At 37.8% G+C, this 24,439-nt stretch overlaps 1 protein-coding gene across 6 annotated transcripts in view; it reads left to right on the top strand.

Annotated features, from left to right (window-relative positions):
• Positions 1–24,439, top strand: part of SNTG1 (syntrophin gamma 1) — an 880,400-nt gene that overhangs the window by 459,967 nt on the left and 395,994 nt on the right. For all 6 annotated transcript variants that reach the window (XM_055349267.2, XM_019032962.4, XM_055349266.2 and 3 more), the window contains one exon: positions 21,220–21,273. In XM_055349267.2, the coding sequence (XP_055205242.1) occupies positions 21,247–21,273 (27 nt within the window). In that variant the 5' untranslated portion in view covers positions 21,220–21,246. The remainder of the gene's footprint in view (positions 1–21,219; positions 21,274–24,439) is intronic.

The raw sequence follows: 24,439 nt of genomic DNA, 5'->3' as shown, positions 1-24,439 counted from the left end.
TTTCATATTTGGCTTCTACACAGCATCTTGATGAAACAAGGCATCTCATAGCTAAATAAATAAATAAAATTCCCTAGGCAATTTGATCTTTTTTTTTAGAAGTTGGAAAACTGTTTTAAGTTGGAAACTTGTTTTCACATAAATAAAAATGTTTTCATCGTGAAGAAAGAAGGTCACAAACTCACTACCTCAGGCACTGGGAAGTAAAATAAAAAAGTGAAGGAGTAATGTGTCCTGGATAAGGAAGAACTTGCTATCCATTAATTGCAGAGTGAATGTCTGCCAGAGTAACATTTAAACAACATGTGTCTGCAGGCTAGATTTGGTCCTTGGTTTGCTGTTGGGGATCTCTCCTGTAGAAGATTCTTGAACATGCAGGGCAAAATAGTGTGTTTTAAAACAACATCATTTCTGAAACTCTATGCATGCTCCCTATAAAATGAGATGTTTGCATTGCTGACTTTTGTGGACATAGAGCCTTGAATCTATACTCTAATGTCATCAGATGGCCTTCAGGCACATGGCTGGGCACATTAGATCCTGGTGGATCTGGCTGGTGTGCTGGGGCAATGGGACATGCACAGGAGGACCTGGGGGACAAGCTCCAGAATTTTACAGAGAGCCAAGAGTTTGTGCATGGAACAAATATGACTTATAGAGGAGCCAAGCAGAAGAGACAGTGATTCAGAAGGGCTAAGGTAAAGAATCAAGGGCATGGCAGCTGTGGGAGGGGTGCTGAGCAATTGTGAGCATGAGTGTGAGTGAGGTGAGAGTAGATAGTCCAGGCAGAGGGAAATATTTAGGCTGAATCACTTAAAAAACATGTAGTGTCAACTTTACAATCCTAGCCTGTGCTTGTTTGGAGATATTATTCCCATGTAAAAGGAGTCAGGATAAGATAAGTCACAAAATCCTCTGATAATATGAACATTTGGAATTTTATATTACTATGTGGGGAAAAATAGTAACCCTATAGGTCCTTGGTTGGAATGGACCCCCATAACAAAAGACAGATTCACAAGAGAAAAACAAACAGAAGTTTATTACATGTATGTTTTATATATGCATGGGAGGCACCCAGGGAAGGAGTAGCTCTGCAAGGGGAGACTTTGAGCTCCAGGTTATATAGCACCTTTACGAAGAACAGTACATTTTTAGAGAAGTGACAAGAAAAAGGAAAAGGACTTTGAATCTCTATAGATGGCAATTTAGGAGAAAGGCAAATAAATGGTGAAGGCCAGTTAGTAAAGCTGTTATCTCCAGGCTGAAAGTCTAAAGATATTTCCAGTGGGTAAACTTTGTTCTCACTGGTAGAAGGAGAAGGCAGGGTATCTTTTGTCTTTGTAAATTTACATCCTACTTTTAGGCAAATAGAGGGAGAAAAAAGAGCTTTCCTGCATCTGCTGCACCGTAATTGTCTTCAGCTCAACAAACCTTCCTATTTGGGGCAACATATTCTGATTTCCAACAACTGTAACTATGCAGATTATACACATCCTCCACTTCATATTTATAACAAAATTGGCAATTACTAAAACTTGAACCAGACTCTTGCTATTCAGATTTGAGGTTTACATGTCCCTGAATGGGTGAAATATTTTTATATCATCTTACTGAAGTTTTCTTTGCAGCAGTAGTATTTTTCACTTGCATAATGATGATAATTTTGTGAAAAAAAAATATTACATCTGCCTATTACCTCATCCTTGAGGAAAAGTCAGTGATGTATCATTGGATAGGAAAAGGGTATTGAGACTCAGATCATTTAAGCAAATGATTCAGCAAGTAAGTAACCCAGCCAATGGTGAAGCCTCCTGACTCGCAGCCTGACACTTACCATACTGTGCCGTCCACTTTCAGAGTCTTCATCAAATTGTATATATTTTTTGCCTGCTTACATGAATCCCAGGACTTCATTTTAATCTATTTCAGAAGTAGATTAAATATATAATGTTATATATTTAATATTAATAAATTATATATATATATATATATATATAGAGAGAGAGAGAGAGAGAGAGAGAGAATAGTGCTTCCCCAAGGGTTTGAAAACGATATTACCTTGCCCTGAAGCTCTCCTCATCTTCACCTTCTCTTGTCAGTTACACACTTTGATCAGTTGTCTTGTGCTCTTTACATGCTGCATTTAGAACTTCTTTTATCCTCAAGCCTGAAAGCTAAAACTTCTGGCAGGTCAAAAGGAAGCAGTGAAGGATTCAACCTGGCCTGAGTGTTCCTGGACTCCGGCTCCTGCCTGGGCATCATGAGCCCAGGCTCACAATGGGTCGGCTTTCTGAGTCAGCTTCATAAAATAATAAGCACATAGAAAGGAGGCTGCTCTTGGGGAATTTGGGAGGTGTGTATTTGAGGAGGGTGAGAAGGACAATTGAGGTGAAATTTTGATGTAAGTGAGTTTGGCTGAATTTTTGAAATGGTAAAATCTAGGCACTCAAAAGCCTGCACCTTCATAAATTAAACTTTAGGAAAGGAAGAAAAAAAATGGAATGTGTAGGGACATGAATATTTATACCCATTTATATATCCTTTGTTGGCTTATTTCTGTGCACATGGGAAAGTTTAACAACTTCGTACATAATTTCAAGTACTTTATTCATTTTTTAGATTTGAAGGAGGAGAAAAATTTTGCAAAATAGGGTATTCTTCAGTTTTTTGGAAAACGTTTTATGTCTCTTAAAACATCTCATTTGTTTTTTTTCTAATTCACTCTTCACTGTGTTTGCAGTACTTTTCTGGAAATGTATTCATGAATTTTCAGAATTTTTTCTCCTCTAAGTGAAGAATCAATGGTTGAAAAGACTTTTTTATAGCATATTATCAAATTTGCATAATTAAAAATAAATATACACACAAAAATGTCAAAAATCTAGCTAAATTGATTGGTTAAATCAATTCTATCATATAAAGCAAAATCACCTAAAGAATTGACATAATTGCCTAATATTAATTTAAGAATTATAAAATCAACTTAGACATTTGAAGCCCACATAAAATATCAAAATGTCCATGAGACTGCAGTTATTTTGATTTTTAAAAAATTTGATTTTGGAATGTTCCTCAGGGATGGACAGAAAATTTCAAAACTTCATGACAACTTTGTGAAAAAGCAGAGTAGATATAACTGGTCAAAACTGAGGTAATATCAATAATAATGCTATGGGATGCTTGCATCTTCTGGATGGAAACCTCTGTGGCTGGTGGCACCTTTGCCCGAGTTTTGCTCAGGTCCACTGGGCTCGTTCCGCCCACTCGGCCTGGCAGGCTGTGCTTGGGTCATGCTACCAGCCTGGATCTCATTCCTGCCAGGGCAAGTCATGCATGAAGTGGCAAGGGGTATGTGAGTGAGCATGGGGTTCGGCCACTGCAGGATCAGACACACCAACTGCTGCAGTGGGGAGGGTGGCTCCAGGTGCTGGCATGAGCAACAGCTCTCTGTGAGGCTGTGTCTTGTCCAGGTGCACTTCAAGCAGCTCCCACAGGTGACATTGCAGAACACAGTGGCACCCAGAAGTTTGGAGATGCCAGGAACCACAGGGCCCCAAAGATGGTGTCACAGCCCTGGCTCAGGGAGTTCCCAGGTCTGGTAATACTGAAGGGCCACAGCTCTTCTCTCCTTCTCTTCGCCTGCAACATGATGAGCAAGGGGCATGTTTCAGCCCTGCTGGTGTTACAGCTGTTTTAGCCCTGCCATTTGATAGATCCTGAGTTCTTGTGCTGTGACCAGGAAAAATGAGGTATGCAGACAAGTGGAGGGTGAGCAAGACAAAGAGGAGCTTTATTGATAGATAGGACAGCTCAGAGGAAAGCCACAGCAGGTAGCTCCTTTCTTCAGGCAGGATATCCCAATGAGTGTTCAGCTCTTAGCAGAGAAGGTAGCTCCTCTCTGCTAGGCAAATCATCCTGATGAGTGCTCAGCTCTCAGCAGAGAGGGTAGCTCCTCTCTGCAGACAGGTTGTCCCAAGAAGTGTTCAGTTCTCAGCAGAGAGGGTAGCTCTTCTCTGCAGCTGGTCATCCTGACACCTGCTCAGCTTTGGCTGATCCTAGGGCTTTTAGGGCCTCAGAGGGGAGAAAGGGCATGTGATTAGTCCATGGGAGCCATAGGTAGGCCCAGAAAAGGCACCACAAGCTCCCACTCTGGTCAGCAGGACTGACAGCCTGGCCCCCAGCCTTCGGGCCCTCCCTGCCCTGAAGATGGAGCCTTACCAGGGTCTTGCCCCCTTTCACCCAGCAACCTGTCTGCATTCTGCAGCTGTTCATGGAGCCCAGGCTGTAGGTACCAAGGGGCACCTGCAGGCTAGTGAAGAACTGCCCTCAACCCCACCTCAGCTTCCCTCCTGTGCTAGTTGGTGCCCCAAGTCTGGAGGCAGCTGAAGTGGCAAAGGGCTGGTGTGGCAGCATTGCCTCGAGCATGTGAACAGCTGGGTGGGCTTCGACAGCATCTGGGCTTGGCCCCGACTTTGCTCCAAGATCAGAGTAAGTGCTCACAGCAGGGAGTAGCCAGGCAGCAGGAGCAGGCACTTCCTAGCCTATGAAAGCAGGGGGGGCCTTCATGGACCCCCAGAGATGCCTTGGTTTACAGCCACAGCCATGGCTTCACAGCTGCAGTTGGGCAGCTGCAGTTGTGCCGATGGGGGGTCAGGGGCAGGGCTCCCTCCTGCTCCAGGGCCCAGGAGCACAGGGATGTCTGGATCCACAGCTATGCATTGGGTGACTGCAGCAGCATCTGGGGAGCTCCCACCCCAACTTTGAAGGGGCAGAGCTCCCACTTGTTCCTGGCTCCCACCACTCCATGGAGCATGCAGCCATGGCTGCACCTCTCTTCTGCAGCTGGCATGATGGCAACTGCCACTCCAGACAGCCTGCTGCTGCCAACAGTAATAATAATAAATGTTAAAAGTGCATAAAACATCTCAATAATCCCAAGGACTACAGAAACTCTCTTAAAAGGACTTTTTCACACAGGTGAAACTTACAAGGTGCAACAGCAACTTGGGAAAATGCCTGGCGGCCAACCCTGTTCTCCAGCATGTGTTAGCTGGTCACAGGGCTGCCCCCTTAAACACCACATTTCGCATGGTTAGATGTGATCTTGTAATGAGAGAATGGAATGTGAATGGTCTTGATGTGTCCAGCTCCCATTTTCTGCCTGGCAGGAGCTTGGACATGAGGGCAGCACTGAACTCTTGTCAGAGCACACATGCTGAGGATGGCAGAGAAATTGGAGGGATGGAGAGTGGGTCCCACAGATTTTGAAATCACCTCGGGATGTTTATGTTTAGACTCTTATAGGAGAAGTAAACTGCTCTCTGAGTTATGCCACTATTATATTGATTTTTTTAAAGAAACCAGTATCCTAACTAACATAAAAAGGTTAAAGATGCATAAATAGTTGCCTCCAAGGTACATATTGTTAAATGAACAAAAAGTTCACACAAAATGAAGCTCAAGTGACTGTAACCATAGTTTTAAATCCTATTGTTGTAATTGAGTTTGGAGAGAGGACCAATTAATATTTTTCCAACAGTCAAGGCATAACCTGAAGATGTGAATGTGTGTGGAGAGGGTACACACTGGGTTTCAGTTTGGGACACACAAAGAGATAGGAGATAAATTTTGCATATTTCATAATTTTGCCTAGAGCAAACTCTATAAATAGATAACATTTTTCTCTTCAGTAAACTGAACTGTCAGAGTAAGCAGAACATTATAGAGACTTTTTAACACTCATCAAGTAAAGCATTATGGAAATTATCAAAATCATTTAAATCCAAAATATTTTTGCACCAATACTTCCTATTCTGTTTTACATAACTACTTAGCTCTCCATGGGTGCAGCTGGAGAGGTGCATATCTTTATCAGTCTCCTGGCCAATGGAGCATTTGAAGGGAAGCAGTCTTATGTTTTATATTCAGCATGCATAAACTTGGCTGTGTTTGTCTCATTTTATTTTCCATGTTTTGGTTGCAAAGATGAAGTTTAATCAACAGCTATTGTTGCTGTTCTTATCATAATTAATGATAATAATTCTTGTTAATTTCTGAGTCTTAGATTTAATCATAATAGGCAAGATCTCTAGACAGAGGCCACATCTGATGATGTGACAGTCAGGAAATGTTCAGCTTCACTTTCACTTTTCTTGGTCAGGAACCAGGCTGTTACCATTGTTTGTTAGGTCAATGATGTAATAATAGTCTATACAGGCTTCCTTAGGCTAGAGCTTTTCATGCTTTGTGGCTTATCACTGAGCTGTCCATGGAGATTCTACATGTATCAAAGATGAGGTAGGGGACATTCATATATTGTCATTTTTTAAACATTAAAGATGATTTCATCACATTATTCACCAAAGCTACTTATGCATTGCAGTTCTCATCTCCATATTTTAGGTAATAAAGTTTACTGATGAAATTTTAAAAATTACTTTCATAGGGGCTTTTTTTTGCCCCTAGAAAAACTTATGCTAGATAATGATTAACCAATAAACTTATTTTTCTTTTATCCATGGATACAGAAAAGAAGACATTTATAAACTATGTAATTGTTCCTGTATCATATTTTAGTACAAATCAATTACTTTAAAAAAATCATATAGAGAAAGCATTAAAAATTTCATATCAGAATAAGAAAAAAAGTAATATGGGAAGATGAACTTGTCTCCAGAGAAAAATAAGTTTTGTTTTTGGAAAAAAAAATCTAAAGTTTACATTTTAAATAACAGAATTAGTTAACTTATTGTATTAGTCAGGGTTCTCTAGAGGGACAGAACTAATAGGATATGTGTGTGTGTATGTGTATATATATATATATATATATCCTATTAGTTATATATATATATCCTATTAGTTATATATATATAGGATATATATATACCCTATTAGTTATATATATATAGGATATATATATACCCTATTAGTTATATATATATAGGATATATATATACCCTATTAGATATATATATATAGGATATATATATATCCTATTAGTTATATATATATAGGATATATATATATCCTATTAGTTATATATATATAGGATATATATATATCCTATTAGTTATATATATATAGGATATATATATATCCTATTAGTTATATATACAGGATATATATATATCCTATTAGTTATATATACAGGATATATATATATCCTATTAGTTATATATACAGGATATATATATATCCTATTAGTTATATATATAGGATATATATATATATCTTATTAGTTATATATATAGCATATATATATCCTATTAGTTATATATATAGCATATATATATCCTATTAGTTATATATATAGGATATATATATCCTATTAGTTATATATATAGGATATATATATATCCTATTAGTTATATATATAGGATATATATATATCCTATTAGTTATATATATAGGATATATATATATCCTATTAGTTATATATATTGGATATATATGTATCCTATTAGTTATATATATAGGATATATATATATCCTATTAGTTATATATATAGGATATATATATATCCTATTAGTTATATATATAGGATATATATATATCCTATTAGTTATATATATAGGATATATATATCCTATTAGTTATATATATAGGATATGTATATATCCTATTAGTTCTGTAGATATATATATAACTATATATATATATATATATATATATATATATATATGAAGGGGAGTTTATTAAGTATTAACTCACACAATCATAACATCCCACAATAGGCTGTCTGCAAACTGAGGATTAAAGAAACCAGTCTGAGTCCCAAAAACTGAAGAACTTGGAGTCTGATGTCCGAGGGCAGGGAGCATCCAGCACAGGAGAAAGATGTAAGCTGGGAGGCTAGGCCAGTCTCGTCTTTTCTCATTTCTCTGCCTCCTTTTTATATTCTAGCCATGCTGGCAGCTGATCAGATGGTGCCCACCCAGATTAAGGATGGTTCTGACTTTCCCAGCCCACTGATTCAAATGTTAATCTTGGCAAAATCCTCACAGATGCACCCAGGATCAATACTTTGTATCCCTCAATCCAATAAAGTTGTTACTGAGTATTAACCATCATATCTATGTTACTAATAAACCAGCTACAAATGAAGTGTTTTCCTTATAGTTTTTATAGTATAACATAGAAATATCTAGTATATATTATATTCTGGAACTTATCATGTTATTAAATGGCTGGCACTTGTTAGTTGTGTTTAAAGGATTTTCAGGAATATCTAGAAATATGCGCTACTAGAGTTATTTGGATACAAGAGACCAAATCCAAATATGACTAGTTCTAACTATAAAATAATTTTTTGGAAAAATACGGACTGTTTCACCAAAGTGAAGAAGCAACTGACCAACTAGGCTTTGGAGAGAGCAGGAAGTAGGGTAGCTCACAGAATCCAGATAACGGGACTGATTGACAGTATTTTTTTCTAGATAATATCATCAAAATAAACTACTTTCACTATTTCAATTTCTTTAAAAAAGAAATATGCTCTTTTAGTCAGTTATTGTCATAATATTACACAATAAAACAATAAAATCTCAGTGGCATACACAACTGTATCAGTCAGGATTCTCCAGACCAGCAGAAGCAGTAGAATATCTATGTATGTGTATACATATTTTAAGAGACCCATTTAAAGAAATTGGCTCATGCAATTGTGTGGGCTGGCAAGTCCAAATTCTGTAGGGTAGGCTGGCAGGATGGAAACTCTTGGGCAGGAGTTGGTGCTGCCTACTCGAAACAGAATTTCTTTATCAGAGAAACCTCAATGTTTGCTTTTAGGGCCTTTCAGTGATTGCATGAGGACCACCCACGTTATTGGGAATAATCTCCTATACTTAAAGCCAACTGGTTTCAGATGGTAACCACATTAAAATACCTCCACAGCAACACTTAGATTAATGCGTAATTAAATAATTGGGCACTATAACCTATTCAAGTTGACACATAAAAGTAACCATCACAGCTTACCCTTTGTCAACGTAACATTCATATATATCCCCTTAAACCTACCTTAGCTCCAAATAAAAACCATCACAAAGTCATCCTTCTAACGAATATGATACAACAGTCCTTTGTATAATCAAAAACACACTAATTATTTCCCTAGAAGGGGATGCAAAGGCCTTGAGTAATCTCCTTGATATGCTGTAATTTAAATGCTGTGATGTAAAATTAACCATTATTAATAAATCTTATGTTAGACGATAAGGGAATAAAGAAGGGAAGAAGACAAAGACAGTTGACATATATTATACATATGTGTATACACACATATATATATGTTTGTAAGTGTACATGCACATACAGTCAAGTTTATAACAAAATGAGAAAGAAATAACAATTACAGTCCTCATTTTTGCAGCTGATCATGTGGTGGTAGTTGGTAGTAATAACCGCCTTTTTCCACTACCCTTTCCTTATTCCTTGTGTCCTCAGCAAACACCTCAGCTGGTCATAGTTCTTCACCTGGTAAGATAACCCAAATCTTTATTCCTGAAGTGTCTGGGCCATTAATAGTCCCTGCCTGAATGGGGTTATTGCAGTTTTCCATTGGCATGAATCACAAGCATGGTAAGACACACCTAAGGAATCTCCTGTACATACTCTTCCTGACCTCCAAGCTGGAGCAGCCCAATTTCCCTTTGGAAGTCAGTATCAATCACCGCAGTCAGAGGAGTAACTCATTTCTTTGCATGTTGATTCAGAGGCAATGGAGTCCAAAGTGGCTGGGAGTATCTCAACTTCCAATTCAATGAAATCATTGTTGGATCTCCTAATAGAAACATTCTTCACTGTGGAATGAAGACCTCTAAACCAGAAGAGAATAAGGTCGCAGGTATAGGAAACAAAAGTTTTGCTAGTAAGTAGAGAGTAATACTGAGAGGCACTACCCTCATTTCCTAAACTCATGAATTCTGGTAATGGGAGAGACAGCACCATATATTGAACATATACAGCTTCCTGGAGAACTTTGACTCAGCCCTGAAAGAAAATGCCACCTGGCTGATGCCATAACTGTTTTCAAAAAGCCATTGCACTGTTCTATCAAGCCGACTTCAAGATGGTGGGAAAATGGTAAGACCAGTCCAGTGAAATTTATGAGCATGGACTCACTGCTTCACTTCATTTGCTGTGAGGTGAGTGCCTTGATCAGAAGAAATGGTGTATGGAATATGATGACAGTGAATAAGGCATTCTGTAAATCCACAAATGGCAGTTTTAGCAAGAACGTTGTGTATAGGGAAGGCAAATTCATATCCAAAATAAATGTCTATTTTAGTAAGCACAACATGCTGACCTTTCCATGATGTAAGTGTGGCCCAATACAATAAACCTGCCATCAGGTACCTGGCTTATCACACTGGGGAATGATGCCATACTGGGCTCAGTGTTGGTCTATGCTGCTGACAAATTGGGCACTCAGCAGTGGCTGTAACCATGTTGGCCTTGGTGAGTGGAAGTCCATGTTGCACCTGAATATTGTGCAGAACCATCTCTAACCCAAGTCAACTTTTCTCTTCCTCCAGTGAATTGTGGTTAGGAAACTCCCCATGAGACCATAGGTGTGGGCTAAGAGAAAGAAGGTAATGGAGCAAGAGTGGAATCCATAGATAATTGAAGTTCTTTCTGTTGTAAACTATTTGTGCCTTAGGGTCTGCTTGAGCCCGATCACTTCCATTTGATGATGTGTACCCCTAATTTTATGGCTTGGTCTATTGGATGATACCCAGTTCATGATGAGCATCTCAGGTGACTTGGTGTCCCATGGTTAATCATTCTGTAACTACTAATAGCCAATAGCAGAAAAAGAGCTGTCTCTTAAAAGGGAGTTGTTATCCAGAGAAAAAAGCAGGGATTAGCTCCCAAATTCTGAGGACTTGTCCTGTGATTCACCTACAGGGACATGCCAAAGGCTCTAAACAGCATCCCTGTCTGCCACTGCCACTTCACATGACAGATATTCTGCGTCATATGTTCCAAGTGGTAGAGCGACTTGCATAGCAGCCTGGACCTGACTCAGAATCTTCTCCTGTTCTGGACCCCACTAGAAATCAGCAGCTTTTTAAGTCACTCCTCTAAAGAGGCCATAGTAGTCCACCCAAATGAGGAATATGTTGCCTCCAAAACTCAAATAGGCCCCCTAGGCATTGTGCCTCTTTTCTGGTCATAAGCAAGGCCAACTGCAACAACCTATTCTTTACCTTAGAAGGGTATCTCAACTGACATCACACCACTGGACCCCAAGAAACTTTGCTGAGGTAGAAGGTCCTTGAATTTTTGTCAGATTTATTTCCCACTTTCTGACACACAAATGTCTTGTTAATAAGCCTAGAATAGTTCCTAATTCTCACTTACTAGGTCCAATTAACTTAATGCCATCACGGTAATGAGCCAGTGTGGAATCTTGTGGAAAGGCGAAGTGATTCAAAATCCTTGTGAGCTATGGACATAGGGCTGAAGATTGATACATCTCTGAGGTAGGACAGTGAGGGTATATTGCTGTCCTGGCCAGCTGAAAGCAAACTGCTTCTGATGGGCCTTATGGACAGGAATGGAGAAAAAGGGATTTGGCAGGTCAATAGCTGCATACCAGGTACCAGGGGATATGTTCATTTGCTCAAGCAATAAAACCACATCTGCTACAGAGCTTCAATTAGAGTCACCACCTGGCTAAGCTTGTGGTAATCCATTGTCAGTCTCCAAAATCCATCTGTCTTCTGCATAGGCCAAGTAGGTCAGTTGAATTGGGATATAGTGGGAATCACTTCTCCTGAAACTTTTGAGTCCTCAATGATAGTAATAAACTCTACAATATCTCGAGGAAAGTGGTATTGTTTTTGGTTTGCTATTTTACTTGCAAAGGTAAGTTAAAGGTAGTTCTAATGGCATCCATTTGGCCTTTCCCATAGCAACAGCTCTCACTCCACATGTCAGAAAACCAATGCGGTGATTCTGCTAGTTACTGAGCAAGTCTATTCTAATTACACACTCAGAACCAGGGGAAAAACATAAAATGTGTTCACAGACTGCCCTGGCCTTACCCTGAGATGGACTTGAGCTAAAACTCCGCTGGTTACTTCCACAGCCCCTCTTCTGATTGGTGGACCACAGTGGTGTTTTGCGTCTTCAGGAATTAGTGACATTTCAGAACCAGTGTCTGGTAGTTGCTGAAAGATATGGTCTTTTCCCTTCTTTAATTCATATTTAGTTCACATTTATTTGCCCTGGTAAAAGATTATGCAATTCTTTGGGGAAGGCTGGGAGCAAGATTAGCAACATAAACCTGTGGTAGGGTATCAGCGTCCTTTATGTGGCCCGACTTCCTTTCTTTATTAGTTCATTTGTATTGCTATAAAGGAATACCTCAAGCAGGCTAATTTATAAAGAAAAGGGGCTTATTTTGACTCATGGTTCTGCAGGCTGTGCAAGAAGCATGACACCAGAGTCTACATCTGCTGAGGTCCCAGGAAGCTTTTAGTCATAACAGATGGAAGGGGAGCCAGCATGTCATGTGGTGAGAGAGGAAGCAAGACAGAAAGAAGGGAGGTTCCAGACTCTTTTAAACAGCCAGGTCTGGCATGAACTTATTACTACAGGGAGGACACCAAGGCATTCATGAGTGATCTACCTCCATAACACAAACACTCTCCACCGGGACCACCTTCCACACTAGGGATCCCATTTCGACATGAGATTTGGAGTGGACGAACATTCAAACCTTCATGCAAGCGGCTCTGGTTCTACAAACCATTTCAATTCTGGGAACTGAGTAAGAGTCTATGACTCTATTCTGGTGATTCATACTAGACTTTTCACTCAACCTAGAACTCATTTGCTTGTACTGATCAAATAAAAATTTAGTAGGCTTCCTGTCTATTTTGCTTCTGGGGACACATGATCAACTTGCCAACACCATAGGCCTCTCCGAGTTAAGCTACTCTGATTACTGCCTTGGCCCTGATTTCCATTCTCATAACCATGGCCTCTTTGTCTTTGCCACTTGGGCCCTGTCATCCCAGGATCCAATTACTGACATTGCATGTAAGGATTCCAGTTCAGTGGCAATAGTTCCTATGGTAATTTCTGCCCTACAGAGAAGAGTGCCCGAAGAGCTCTTTAACAGAGCCACCACACAAATTTATTCCTCAGAGTCAAGTCGAAAGGTGCATTCTCTGGGCCCTCCCAGGGTCAATGAGGGGCTCTTGTATGATAAATCCACTCTAACATTCCAGTACTCTTAAGTCATCTGTTAACTTCCTCTGCAGTGTACCAAGGCGATCCTGGAATTTTAATGTAATTTATTATAAGTCATTTTTTTTTGGTCCATGTTTAAACCCAGATCAACTAAACAAACTGTCAGAATCCTTCCTAACACCCCAAATTTACATCCAGAATTTATGCTTAGTGGGGCAATATCAATCAATTTGACCTAGTCCAAATTTATGTGCCTTCCAACATTATCCAACATCATGAGTATCCATTCCACAAGTAGTTCCCAGAAGTCTGTCTGTATAAATTGAAAAAATATGCAATGATTTTGAAGTGGAACACACCTTTAATGGGTTAAACTTTGTATCTCACCTTTTTTCACCTGTTGCCACTTGAGTCTACTTATACCTATAAAAGAAAAGAGGGTTGGTGGGGTTGGATCCTCAGGAGAATCAGCATTGTTTTTAGGACAACCACCTCAGTGAAGGCTATCACTCTACCACCAAAGAAGACTCAGCAGAACTTAGGGGTTCACTGAGCTCAGCTTCATCACAGACTTCATATATGTCTTCCTTCCAATATTCAGAGTCCTGTTTTTCCCAATCAATGTCTGTGTTTAACAGAAGAAACTTTGCTAAGCTGGGGTTTAATTTGTAATGTAATTCAGTGACTAGCAGGATGAGACACTGGGTTTAGTGTTCAGAAATCTCAGGCTCATGGCTATAGGAGATAAGGGTATAATCTAAGACAGGCATACACATTTTCAGGTCATATATGCAGGACATAGGCTAGAAATTGGAAATCACCCTTTTTCTCTCTACTTTCTATACCATAGTTAAGAGCAAACAGCCAATCTTATTGCACTCATTATTTGACAGAACTGTTCTAAGTTATCAAATACTTGGTCACTGAGAACCTTGCCTTATCAATACTTGAGTAGTAGTATTCAGTGGTGATATTGTGTGTATCTGTATTGCCTCTTTGTGCCATGGACTACCAGTGTTCTTGTTAATACTGGAAATAGAGTCTTTACTGCCTTTAAATCTAATTAGATTACAGAATCAATTCCTGAAACCCCAAAACCAAGTCAAAAAACTCATTCTTAGAATTCTGTTCCTTTAAAACCACTGTTAATACCCAAATCTATATCAGTCATGGTTCTACAGAGTAATGGAATCACTGTGTATATGGCTAACATGACTGGGAGTCAGCAAGCCTGAAATCTACATCAGCCCAGCAGGCTGGAAACTCTCATGCAGAAGCTGATGATGCAGTCTGGAGGCAGAATTTCTTCTTCAGAGGAAACTCATGCTTGCTTCTGAGGCTTTTCAACTTATTTGATGAGACCCACCCACATTATTGAGAATAGTCTCCATTATTTAAAGTGAGTTGATTATATATATCATCTGCAAAGAAACTTCACAGCACCACCTAGCAGCTAAAGCTCACCACCACAAATATCAAGCACTTATTTGACTCAGGGGTCTTCAATGTGATTGTGGCAGCTCTGTCCTGGGCAGGGATGTAAGGGTAGTTGGGATGAATCTTGCATTCTGTGGGTCATATAAGAAGTTTGGCTCTGTGTGTGTCACTTCAAGGCCAGGCCAACGGGGCAGCAGCTTCTTGGGGAAACTGTTCTCGTGCAATTGCAGAAGTGCTAGAGGGCACGGGAAGCATGTGAGGCCTGTAGAGAAACTAGCATATGGTCATTTCTCCCCACCCATAGCTGGAGTAGACATAAGTAATTTTGATAATAAGTGCAGCCTATATGAATGAACGTAAAATAAACTATGCTCTAGTGGATACAGTTGTTTCCCACAGGCCTGTGGGTTAGCATTTCTTATGGCTATACAGGTATACTGGGATTGCACAACTGAGCACATGAATGATTGGTTATTGGAAACTACTTTTCTCACTGTCAGAGACTTATCCAGTGGAAATACTTAATCAATTGTATGACATTTTCAGTTTCTACTAAAAATGAACAATCTATTTCCTTTCACAGCCAACAGTAATAATTTATCAGTGACAACATGGTGACACCTCTCAGCCTATTCTACCACACTTACCTAAACAAGCATTCATCAATCTTGTACAGTAAAAATTTACTGATAAGCGAAGAAAGAAGACTAGAATAGCACATGTGGTTGGTATTAGAGGTGGAACATCACTAATAACTGTTGCTCAGCTTGATCTAGATGCAGGTGGTTATATATAGACGTGTCTATAGATATGTGCATGCTAACATGGGTTAGTATACACACAGATATTTATTTGCTCTGTCAGAAGAGAGGGCCTAAAAGAAATAATTGGCTCAATCAATAAATGGTGGAGAGCAGCTCTGTCTCCTGTGCAAAGTAATCTCAAATAATTTATGTAGATAGGTCAGCCTCAGGAATGGGAAGCATAGCCTCCAATTCCTTAGGTGTGAGCTACTCATAGTAACCTCTCTCCAACCAGTACTGTGTGGAGAGAAGAGGAAAAAAGAACTTTACAATAGAAAAAGCTGACAAACACAACATCAGCAGGATGATAAGGTTAGCAAGCATTCAGAGCGCTAAGTTGTATTGCTCACATGTATCCTTGATTGAATGGGATGAAAATGGCTTTTTTAAATGTAATCAGCATCATTTATTAGAAAATAACATAAAGTTAAGCATTCAATTGTTCTGCTCCCGTGTGTGTGTGTGTGTGTGTGTGTGTGTGTGTGTGTGTGTGTGTGTATTATACAATTCTACTCCTAGGTATGAATATGTGTATATATATTGGAACAACTTTGCACTTGTCTACCAGGAGACACGTACAAGAACATTCAGAGCAATGTTGTATGTAATAGCAAATAATAATCTTTTTTAATATATATATATTTTTATTACACTTTAAGCTTTAGGGTACATGTGCACAATGTGCGGGTTTGTTGTATATGTATACATGTGCCATGTTGGTGTGCTGCACCCATTAACTCGTCATTTACATTAGGTATATTTCCTAATGCTATCCCTCCCCTCTCCCTGCATCCCACAACAGGCCCTGGTGTGTGATGTTCCCCTTCCTGTGTCCAAGTGTTCTCATTGTTCAATTCCCACCTATGAGTGAGAACATGCAGTGTTTGGTTTTTCATCCTTGTGATAGTTTGCTGAGAATGATGGTTTCTGGCTTCATCCATGTCCCTACAAAAGACACGAACTCATCATTTTTTATGGCTGCGTAGTATTCCATGGTGTATATGTGCCACATTTTCTTAATCCAGTCTATTATTGTTGGACATTTGGCTTGGTTCCAAGTCTTTGCTATTGTGAATAGTGCCACAATAAATATACGTGTGCATGCGTCTTTATAGCAGCATGATTTATAATCCTTTGGGTATATACCCAGTAATGGGATGGCTGAGTCAAATGGTATTTCTAGTTCTAGATCCCTGAAGAATTGACACACTGTCTTCCACAATGGTTGAACTAGTTTACAGTCCCACCAACAGTGTAAAAGTGTTCCCATTTCTCCACATCCTCTCCAGCACCTGTTGTTTCCTGACTTTTTAATGATCGCCATTCTAACTGGTTCAAGATGATATCTCATTGTGGTTTTGATTTTCATTTCTCTGATGGCCAGTGATGAGGAACATTTTTTCATGTGTCTTTTGGCTGCATAAATGTCTTCTTTTGAGAAGTGTCTGTTCATATCCTTCGCCCATTTGTTGATGGGGTTGTTTGTATTTTCTTGTAAATTTGTTTGAGTTCTTTGTAGGTTCTGGATATTAGCCCTTTGTCAGATGAGTAGATTGCAAAAATTTTCTCCCATTCTGTAGGTTGTCTGTTCACTCTGATGGTAGTTTCTTTTGCTGTGCAGAAGCTCTTTAGTTTAATTAGATCCCATTTGTCAATTTTGGCTTTTGTTGCCATTGCTTTTGGTGTTTTAGATATGAAGTCCTTGTCCATGCCTATGTCCTGAATGGTATTGCCTAGGTTTTCTTCTAGGGTTTTTATAGTTTTAGGTCTAACATTTAAGTCTTTAATCCATCTTGAATTGATTTTTGTATAAGGTATAAGGAAGGGATTCATTTTCAGCTTTCTACATATGGCTAGCCAGTTTTCCCAACACCATTTATTAAATAGGGAATCGTTTCCCCATTTCTTGTTTTTGTCAGGTTTGTCAAAGATCAGATAGTTGTAGATATGTGGCATCATTTCTGAGGGCTCTGTTCTGTTCCATTGGTCTATATCTCTGTTTTGGTACCAGTACCATGCTGTTTTGGTTACTGTAACCTTGTAGTGTAGTTTGAAGTCAGGTAGCATGATGCCTCCAGCTTTGTTCTTTTGGCTTAGGATTGACTTGGCAATGCGGGCTCTTGTTTGCTTCCATATGAACTTCAAAGTAGTTTTTTCCAATTCTGTGAAGAAAGTCATTGGTAGCTTGATGGGGATGGCATTGAATTTGTAAATTACCTTGGGCAGAATGGCCATTTTCATGATATTGATTCTTCCTACCCATGAACATGGAATGTTCTTCCATTTGTTTGTGTCCTCTTTTATTTCCTTGAGCAGTGGTTTGTAGTTCTCCTTGAAGAGGTCCTTCACATCCCTTGTAAGTTGGATTCCTAGGTATTTTATTCTCTTTGAAGCAATTGTGAATGGGAATTCACTCTTTATTTGGCTCTCTGTTTGTCTGTTATTGATGTATAAGAATGCTTGTTATTTTTGCACATTGATTTTGTATTCTGAGACTTTGCTGAAGTTGCTTATCAGCTTCAGGAGATTTTGGGCTGAGACGATGGGGTTTTCTAAATATAGAATCATGTCATCTGCAAACAGGGACAATTTGACTTCCTCTTTTCCTAATTGAGTACCCTTTATTTCTTTCTTCTGTCTGAATGCCCTGGCCAGAACTTCCAATACTGTGTTGAATAGGAGTGGTGAGAGAGGGCATCCCTGTCTTGTGCCAGTTTTCAAAGGGAATGCTTCCAGTTTTTGCCCATTCAGTATGATATTGGCTGTGGTTTTGTCATAAATAACTCATTATTTTGAGATATGTCCCATCAATATCTAATGTATTGAGAGTCTTTAGCGTGAAGGGCTGTTGAATTTTGTCGAAGGTCTTTTCTGCATTTATTGAGATAATCACGTGGTTTTTGTCTTTGGTTCTGTTTATACGCTGGATTACATTTATTGATTTGTGTATGTTGAACCAGCCTTGCATCCCAGGGATGAAGCCCACTTGATCATGGTGGATAAGCTTTTCGATGTGCTGCCGGATTCAGTTTGCCAGCATTTTATTGAGGATTTTTGCATCAATGTTCATCAGGAGTATTCGTCTAAAATTCTCTTTTTTTGTTGTGTCTCTGCCAGGCTTTGTTATCAGGATGATGCTGGCCTCATAAAATGAGTTAGGGAGGATTCCCTCTTTTTCTATTGATTGGAATAGTTTCAGAAGGAATGGTACCAGCTCCTCTTTGTACCTCTGGTAGAATGCGGCTGTGAATCCATCTGCTCCTGGATTTTTTTGGTTGGTAGACTATTAATTATTGCCTCAATTTCAGAGCCTGTTATTGGTCTATTCAGAGACTCAACTTCTTCCTGGTTCAGTCTTGGGAGGGTGTATGTGTCGAGTAAAATGGCATTTTACTTCTGAGATCTTCCCCCTCCAAAACCCCATAACCACACTATAATAGTTAAAAAGAACATCAGAATAATCCCAATGGAAGAATATCTTACAAATTCCTTACCAGCATGCTTCAACACTGCTAAGGTCTTTAAAAATAAGCAATGTCTGAGAAACAGTCACAGCCAAAAGAAGCCCAAGGAAAAAAGGGGACTACATGTAATGACGTGTCTTGGAAGCAATCCTAGAACTGAAAACAGACAGTAGGGAAAACTAGGAAAACGCAGATGAAGTTTAAACTTTAGATAGTACTAATGTATCAATAATGTTTCATTAATTGTAATCAATGTGACATAATCATATAAGATGCTAACAGTAGAGAAAAATGGAAGTGGAGAACTGTCAGAAGAAAAAATTACAACAATTGTAGCAAAATGATTGGATTGGCTTTGTGATTTATGAATCATGGCAGCATCTCCTTTAAACATTTAGACAAGGTGTTCTGATGAGCTGAGCCCTGGAGGTGGGATTTATATGCAGAAAGGACTGAAGAAAGAGTAAAAGCCAAAACATCAATTATTCATTACAAAGTTACTTTCCTTTTAGGGTTAAAGCAGAGGGGACTTATTTAATGCCAGATAAAATTGGCCTGTTTGGCTCTTTGGCTATTATTCCCTCTCCCAATGTTTTAGAAAAGTCAAATAATCATCTTGCTTTCTGTTTGGTGATGTGAAGCTTTAGCAAGAGTAACTTCATTTTGATATAGTCTAGTAGAGCCTGAGGAACTCAATCCAAATAAGTTACCTCCTATATATTTTATCTAACGGTATGTAGAAATTCTCTGTGCTTATATATGAATTATTTTTCTGAACAAACAACTGATATTATCACCTAATGTTTTGATGAAAAAGAATAGAAGATTAGAGTTAAAAAAAGGAAGATGTGCTAAAAATGGTAGAAGGTATAGATACAGCACCTGCTCAAATGTGCCATATTATGAAATAATTAAAATTTTAAAATGTATGCATTAAAATTAAATTCAGCATATGAAACAAATATGAGGTTATATTTAGATGGTTCAGTATCCTCATGTCTATTTCTCTGGTTGCTTTTTAGTAGCAAGAAATTGATTCCAGATATCTCTTGTTTTTATATAATCAATACATATCAAAATTTTCCTTCTTTTGTAGTAAAAGAATAACTTTACATCACAGTTAGAGACAAGAAGATATTTACAGGTTCTTCAAATAAAATGTTTAAGAGCAATTTTGAAAAATAATTAAGTTAGTAATAAAAATTTCATTAATATTAATGACGCTTACAATCCACAAGATTTATCTAGGGGAAATATTTAATAGATTATATGATGCGTTTGGTTACTACTGATGATGGCTAATCTCTTTCTTTCAAAGTCAATAGTAATAATCTATCAGTTCAGTGACAGCATGGTGATACCTCCTACTCTGTTTTGCCACACTTACCTGATAAAGCATTAATTAATCTTGTATAATTAAAAAGAAATGCCAAAGAAGGATATAATAGTTTACTCTTCCAAAGGCTGAGATGCGGAGTAATTTTGAGGAGTACGGAGTCTTCTATTTTGGAATTAATCATTCATCTTACTTTGACGTCTCATTTACTTATCCATTATATTTTGGCTCTGCATTGCTTTGTTTTATAGTGTCTGGGTGTCAACTTTCCGTGACATATCTTAGTTTGGTTAGGTGTATCACGTAATGAAAACAAAACACTCCAGAATAATTTTACAAAAACATCTATATGTATTTAAATCTACATTCATCATTTAGGTATTATAGTGACCATAGATGAATCTATTTTAGATATTTTATACATTGATTTTTCTTAATATTATTCACTCTGACAAATAGCTTGCTTCCTTACATCATATTGTGAATAAAATTTCAAGTTCCAGAGAGAATTATTCATGCATGTAGCTTTTTAATTAAAAAGAGAGAGATTAGTCAACCTTTTTTCATGAGATAACCATATGAAAGGCAACCTTTAATTGCTCTTTTTGAAGTTTCTTTCTCAATTGCAAACTCAGGTTTCACAATGCATGTTGGGAATGAGCGAGAAGAGGTTAATCTGATGATACATGGAGTCTGAATGCCTGCTGGCGGGGTGGAAAGGTGCCTGGAAATGCACACTCAGTCACACTGAATGATGGCAGGATATTTATAGTTCCTAAAAGCTGGGGATTAAGACTTTTTTCATCTGTTCATTTTCCTCTCTTCAGTATACCCTGGAGCTCTTGTTCCTTACAGGTGGTTGTAAACACAGTTTTCCCACAAGTTCTGCTTCGCGATTTCCTCCACTATATTAGTGTTCTCTCTTAGATGCCATGCTGTGCCTAATGGCTTACCATTTCTGTGTCTTTTCAGACGACATCCTTTGTGGTGCCACAGCACATGGATTTCAGAACCGCCTGTGAGGAGGTGAGTACAGAGCTTTCTGCTTTTCAAACAGGGAAAACAGAATATAAGCGGGAAACACTTGGCTCCAATTTATATAGGGAAATTCTGCTTTTGGCAGAAAATGGAGAGAGGAGGATGGGCTCTTTTTCCTTCCAGATTACATTCTCCTTCTGCAAAAGATAGAAAACCTAACTGTGCATGGAAAGCCTTGGACTTTAACTCTTTCTTTAGGAAGACTGGAGCATATTGAATATAATTGAGTTGCTCCTCTCCACCAACTCTGCACTTTTCAGGTAGTGGAAGTGTTGGAAAGAATTCTTTTCACATAAATGGTAATAAATTAGAAGACATCTAAGGTTCCTTTCAGCCCTAAAATTCTATGATTTTATGATTCTGATAGTATTCAAGTAATTCAATATTATTTAAGTATTAATACACAGCAATTTAGATTCTCTGTAGAGCTGTCATCACATTTCAGCATGAGTTAAAGTGGCACATTAGTATTTCAAGGATGATAAAGAGCATTCAAGTTTACAGTTCAATAGTGCATGGATGTGGGCCCCCAGGGAATATAACCATTCCGTCTTAGGAAGAAAAACTATCTTTTTTTTTTTTTTTTTTTTTTTATTTTTACTAAATATGTAACATTCAAAGTATTGTGTTTTCATTCTTCAGGCAAAATACAAATACATGCAGCTTAAAAAGTTTTATATTTGTTTAAAAGGTTTAAAGCATTTTTTTATTGTATATAAACAACTCAACAAAAACCAACCATAACTGCTTACCTCTGGTAGTGTTAAAATCAAACTAGGGAAAGACTTCAGTTCTTAACCTTGTGAAGACTGTTACTTTAGTGTAATGTCATGTGTTTACAGTTCTTGCATGAATTTGTGGAAAGTAACTCCTTATTTTCTTCTAAAACAATTGAAAAAATATATATTTAAAAATACTTATCACTGTTGGTACAAAGTTCAGAATGTAAATATAAGGTTTTTCAGAAAACTAATAAATTGCTTTTATATTTCTATTCTTATGTTTCTACTTTTAATGCTTTAAGCATCACATTTTAAATATATCTCTATGCTAATACTCATCAAATTACAAGGCAGTTTTTTGTTTACAAACCTGTCTCATGTGCTACACTGAATACTATAAGGTCAGAGTGTGTAAATTATTCATCTTTTTAACTTAGCACTTATTGGTTCATATATTTTTAAATATTGAATTAATGTTCTAGAAGCTTTGTATTTTAAATTTTAATTGTCTCATTTCTGGGTTTTTTTTTTTTTTTTTTTTTTTTTTTAAATGGAGTCTCACTCTGTCGCCCAGGCTGGAGTGCAGTGGAGCGATCTCGGCTCACTGCAAGCTCTGCCTCCCGGGTTCATGCCATTCTCCAGCCTCAGCCTCCGGAGTAGCTGGGACTACAGGCGCCCGCCACCATGCCAGGCTAATTTTTTTATTTTGTGTTTTCATATTAGAGACGGGGTTTCACCGTGTTAGCCAGGAAGGTCTCGATCTCCTGACCTCGCGATCCGCCCGACTTGGCCTCCCAAAGTGCTGGGATTACAGGCGTGAGCCACTGCGCCCGGCCCGTTTCTGGTTTTAATTGCATACTTAATTTTAAATGTAGCAAGTCTTCTATTTCCATTAATGTGCAACCTTATGTCTTGAGTAGTAAGGCATTCATTGAAACCCAGTGGATATTTGTGTGAATGAGATACTTATGGGACACATGACATTCGTATGGTACAGATTGGACAGTGGCAAAATACTATTTAACAAATGGTTTATTTTGGATTTCAGAGGCTGGAAAGATTTACAAAAGCTTTTTGTAAACAAAATTGTTTTGATGTACTGATTTGGGATATTTCTCAAATTCTATTAAGATACAGAAGATTTATTTAATTGGTAATACTGTTATTACTATACTAGCTCTTGTAAATTAGTAATCCTTAGTACTGAAAAGAGTGACAACCTGTTACTGAGATAACAATATAGAAGAGGAAATTAAATCACTCATGTGAGATATAGCTAAATATTGCTGAAGTCACTATATGTGATGCCAAAAGACAATAGTGATCAATTTTGGGGTAAATGTTTACTTAATGGAATCCATGTGTTCAGGAAAGTGAGGACTCATCTTTGAACAGAATGATTTCAGAAGGCTTCAAGGAGAAGGGAGTCTGGTGCCAGGACTTGAATAATGGCTAGAATTTAGTTAAGGAAAAGGCCATGATCAAAAGTAATCCAGGAATGGGAATGTAAATGATAAGATGCAGTTTGAAGCACTTTGCATAAAAGAACATTGAGTACACTACTGCTACAATGCAGTACAGTATAAGACAAAACAAATTAAATCATATTTGGCACTTGAAACATGGAAATACTGTGGATACTTGCAAGAAAATTTGCAGTCCATTTTATTATCTCTGCCTACTTTTTGTAGTTTGTCATTTCTTATATCTGATATTGTGAGTATATTTCAAAATTAAGAGACCTTAAATTTTAAAGTTTCATGAAAATACATTTTGTACGTTTTGAAAGACTAGAATATAAATTAAAAAGGCCTTAACTTTTAAGTAGAAAATGGATGATATTCTACTTTTATAAAGCTCCAACCTAGGTCCTATGTTTAAGAAACTACAAATTCTTAATAAGTTTAAATGTGAGAGAAGTTAAATGTGAGATTTGTTTAAAGAGTAAACCCATGCAAATTCATAAACATTTTCTTGATTTGCAGAAAGCATAGCTAATTAATAATTTAAATATGTTGCCTTTTAGGCAATTAGGAAGTATTGCTTTTCAATAATTCCTTTAAGCAAATAGTCTCCAATGTGGATTTTGTAAAAAGTTCCATCTAGAATCGTCCATCAGTCAGAGAAGAAGAATATTTTACTTTTATCATTTTTAAATGAATCATCCCTTTAAAATTATGTTTGGTGTATATTTTATAAAGTACAAAATACATTCATACAGTATCTATATCACATGCATTCCTTTATTTATGTGCAATGGTATGCAAAGTCAACGAAGTTTGGAAACAAATGATGTTACATTAATAAAAAGAAAGAAGAAGAGTTCATGTCTTTAGTTTATATTAAAATTTGAGACCAATAATTATGTAGGTGATTTTCGATATCTAAACAATTTGGGTCCACAGATCTGTAAAGACTTTGCCGGTGGGGCT

Source organism: Gorilla gorilla, chromosome 7 (genome assembly GCF_029281585.2).
Source record: "Gorilla gorilla gorilla isolate KB3781 chromosome 7, NHGRI_mGorGor1-v2.1_pri, whole genome shotgun sequence".
Classification (NCBI taxonomy): Eukaryota; Metazoa; Chordata; class Mammalia; order Primates; family Hominidae; genus Gorilla; species Gorilla gorilla.
Note: the sequence above shows the minus strand (reverse complement) of the source record. Positions and strands in the feature narration are given on the sequence as shown.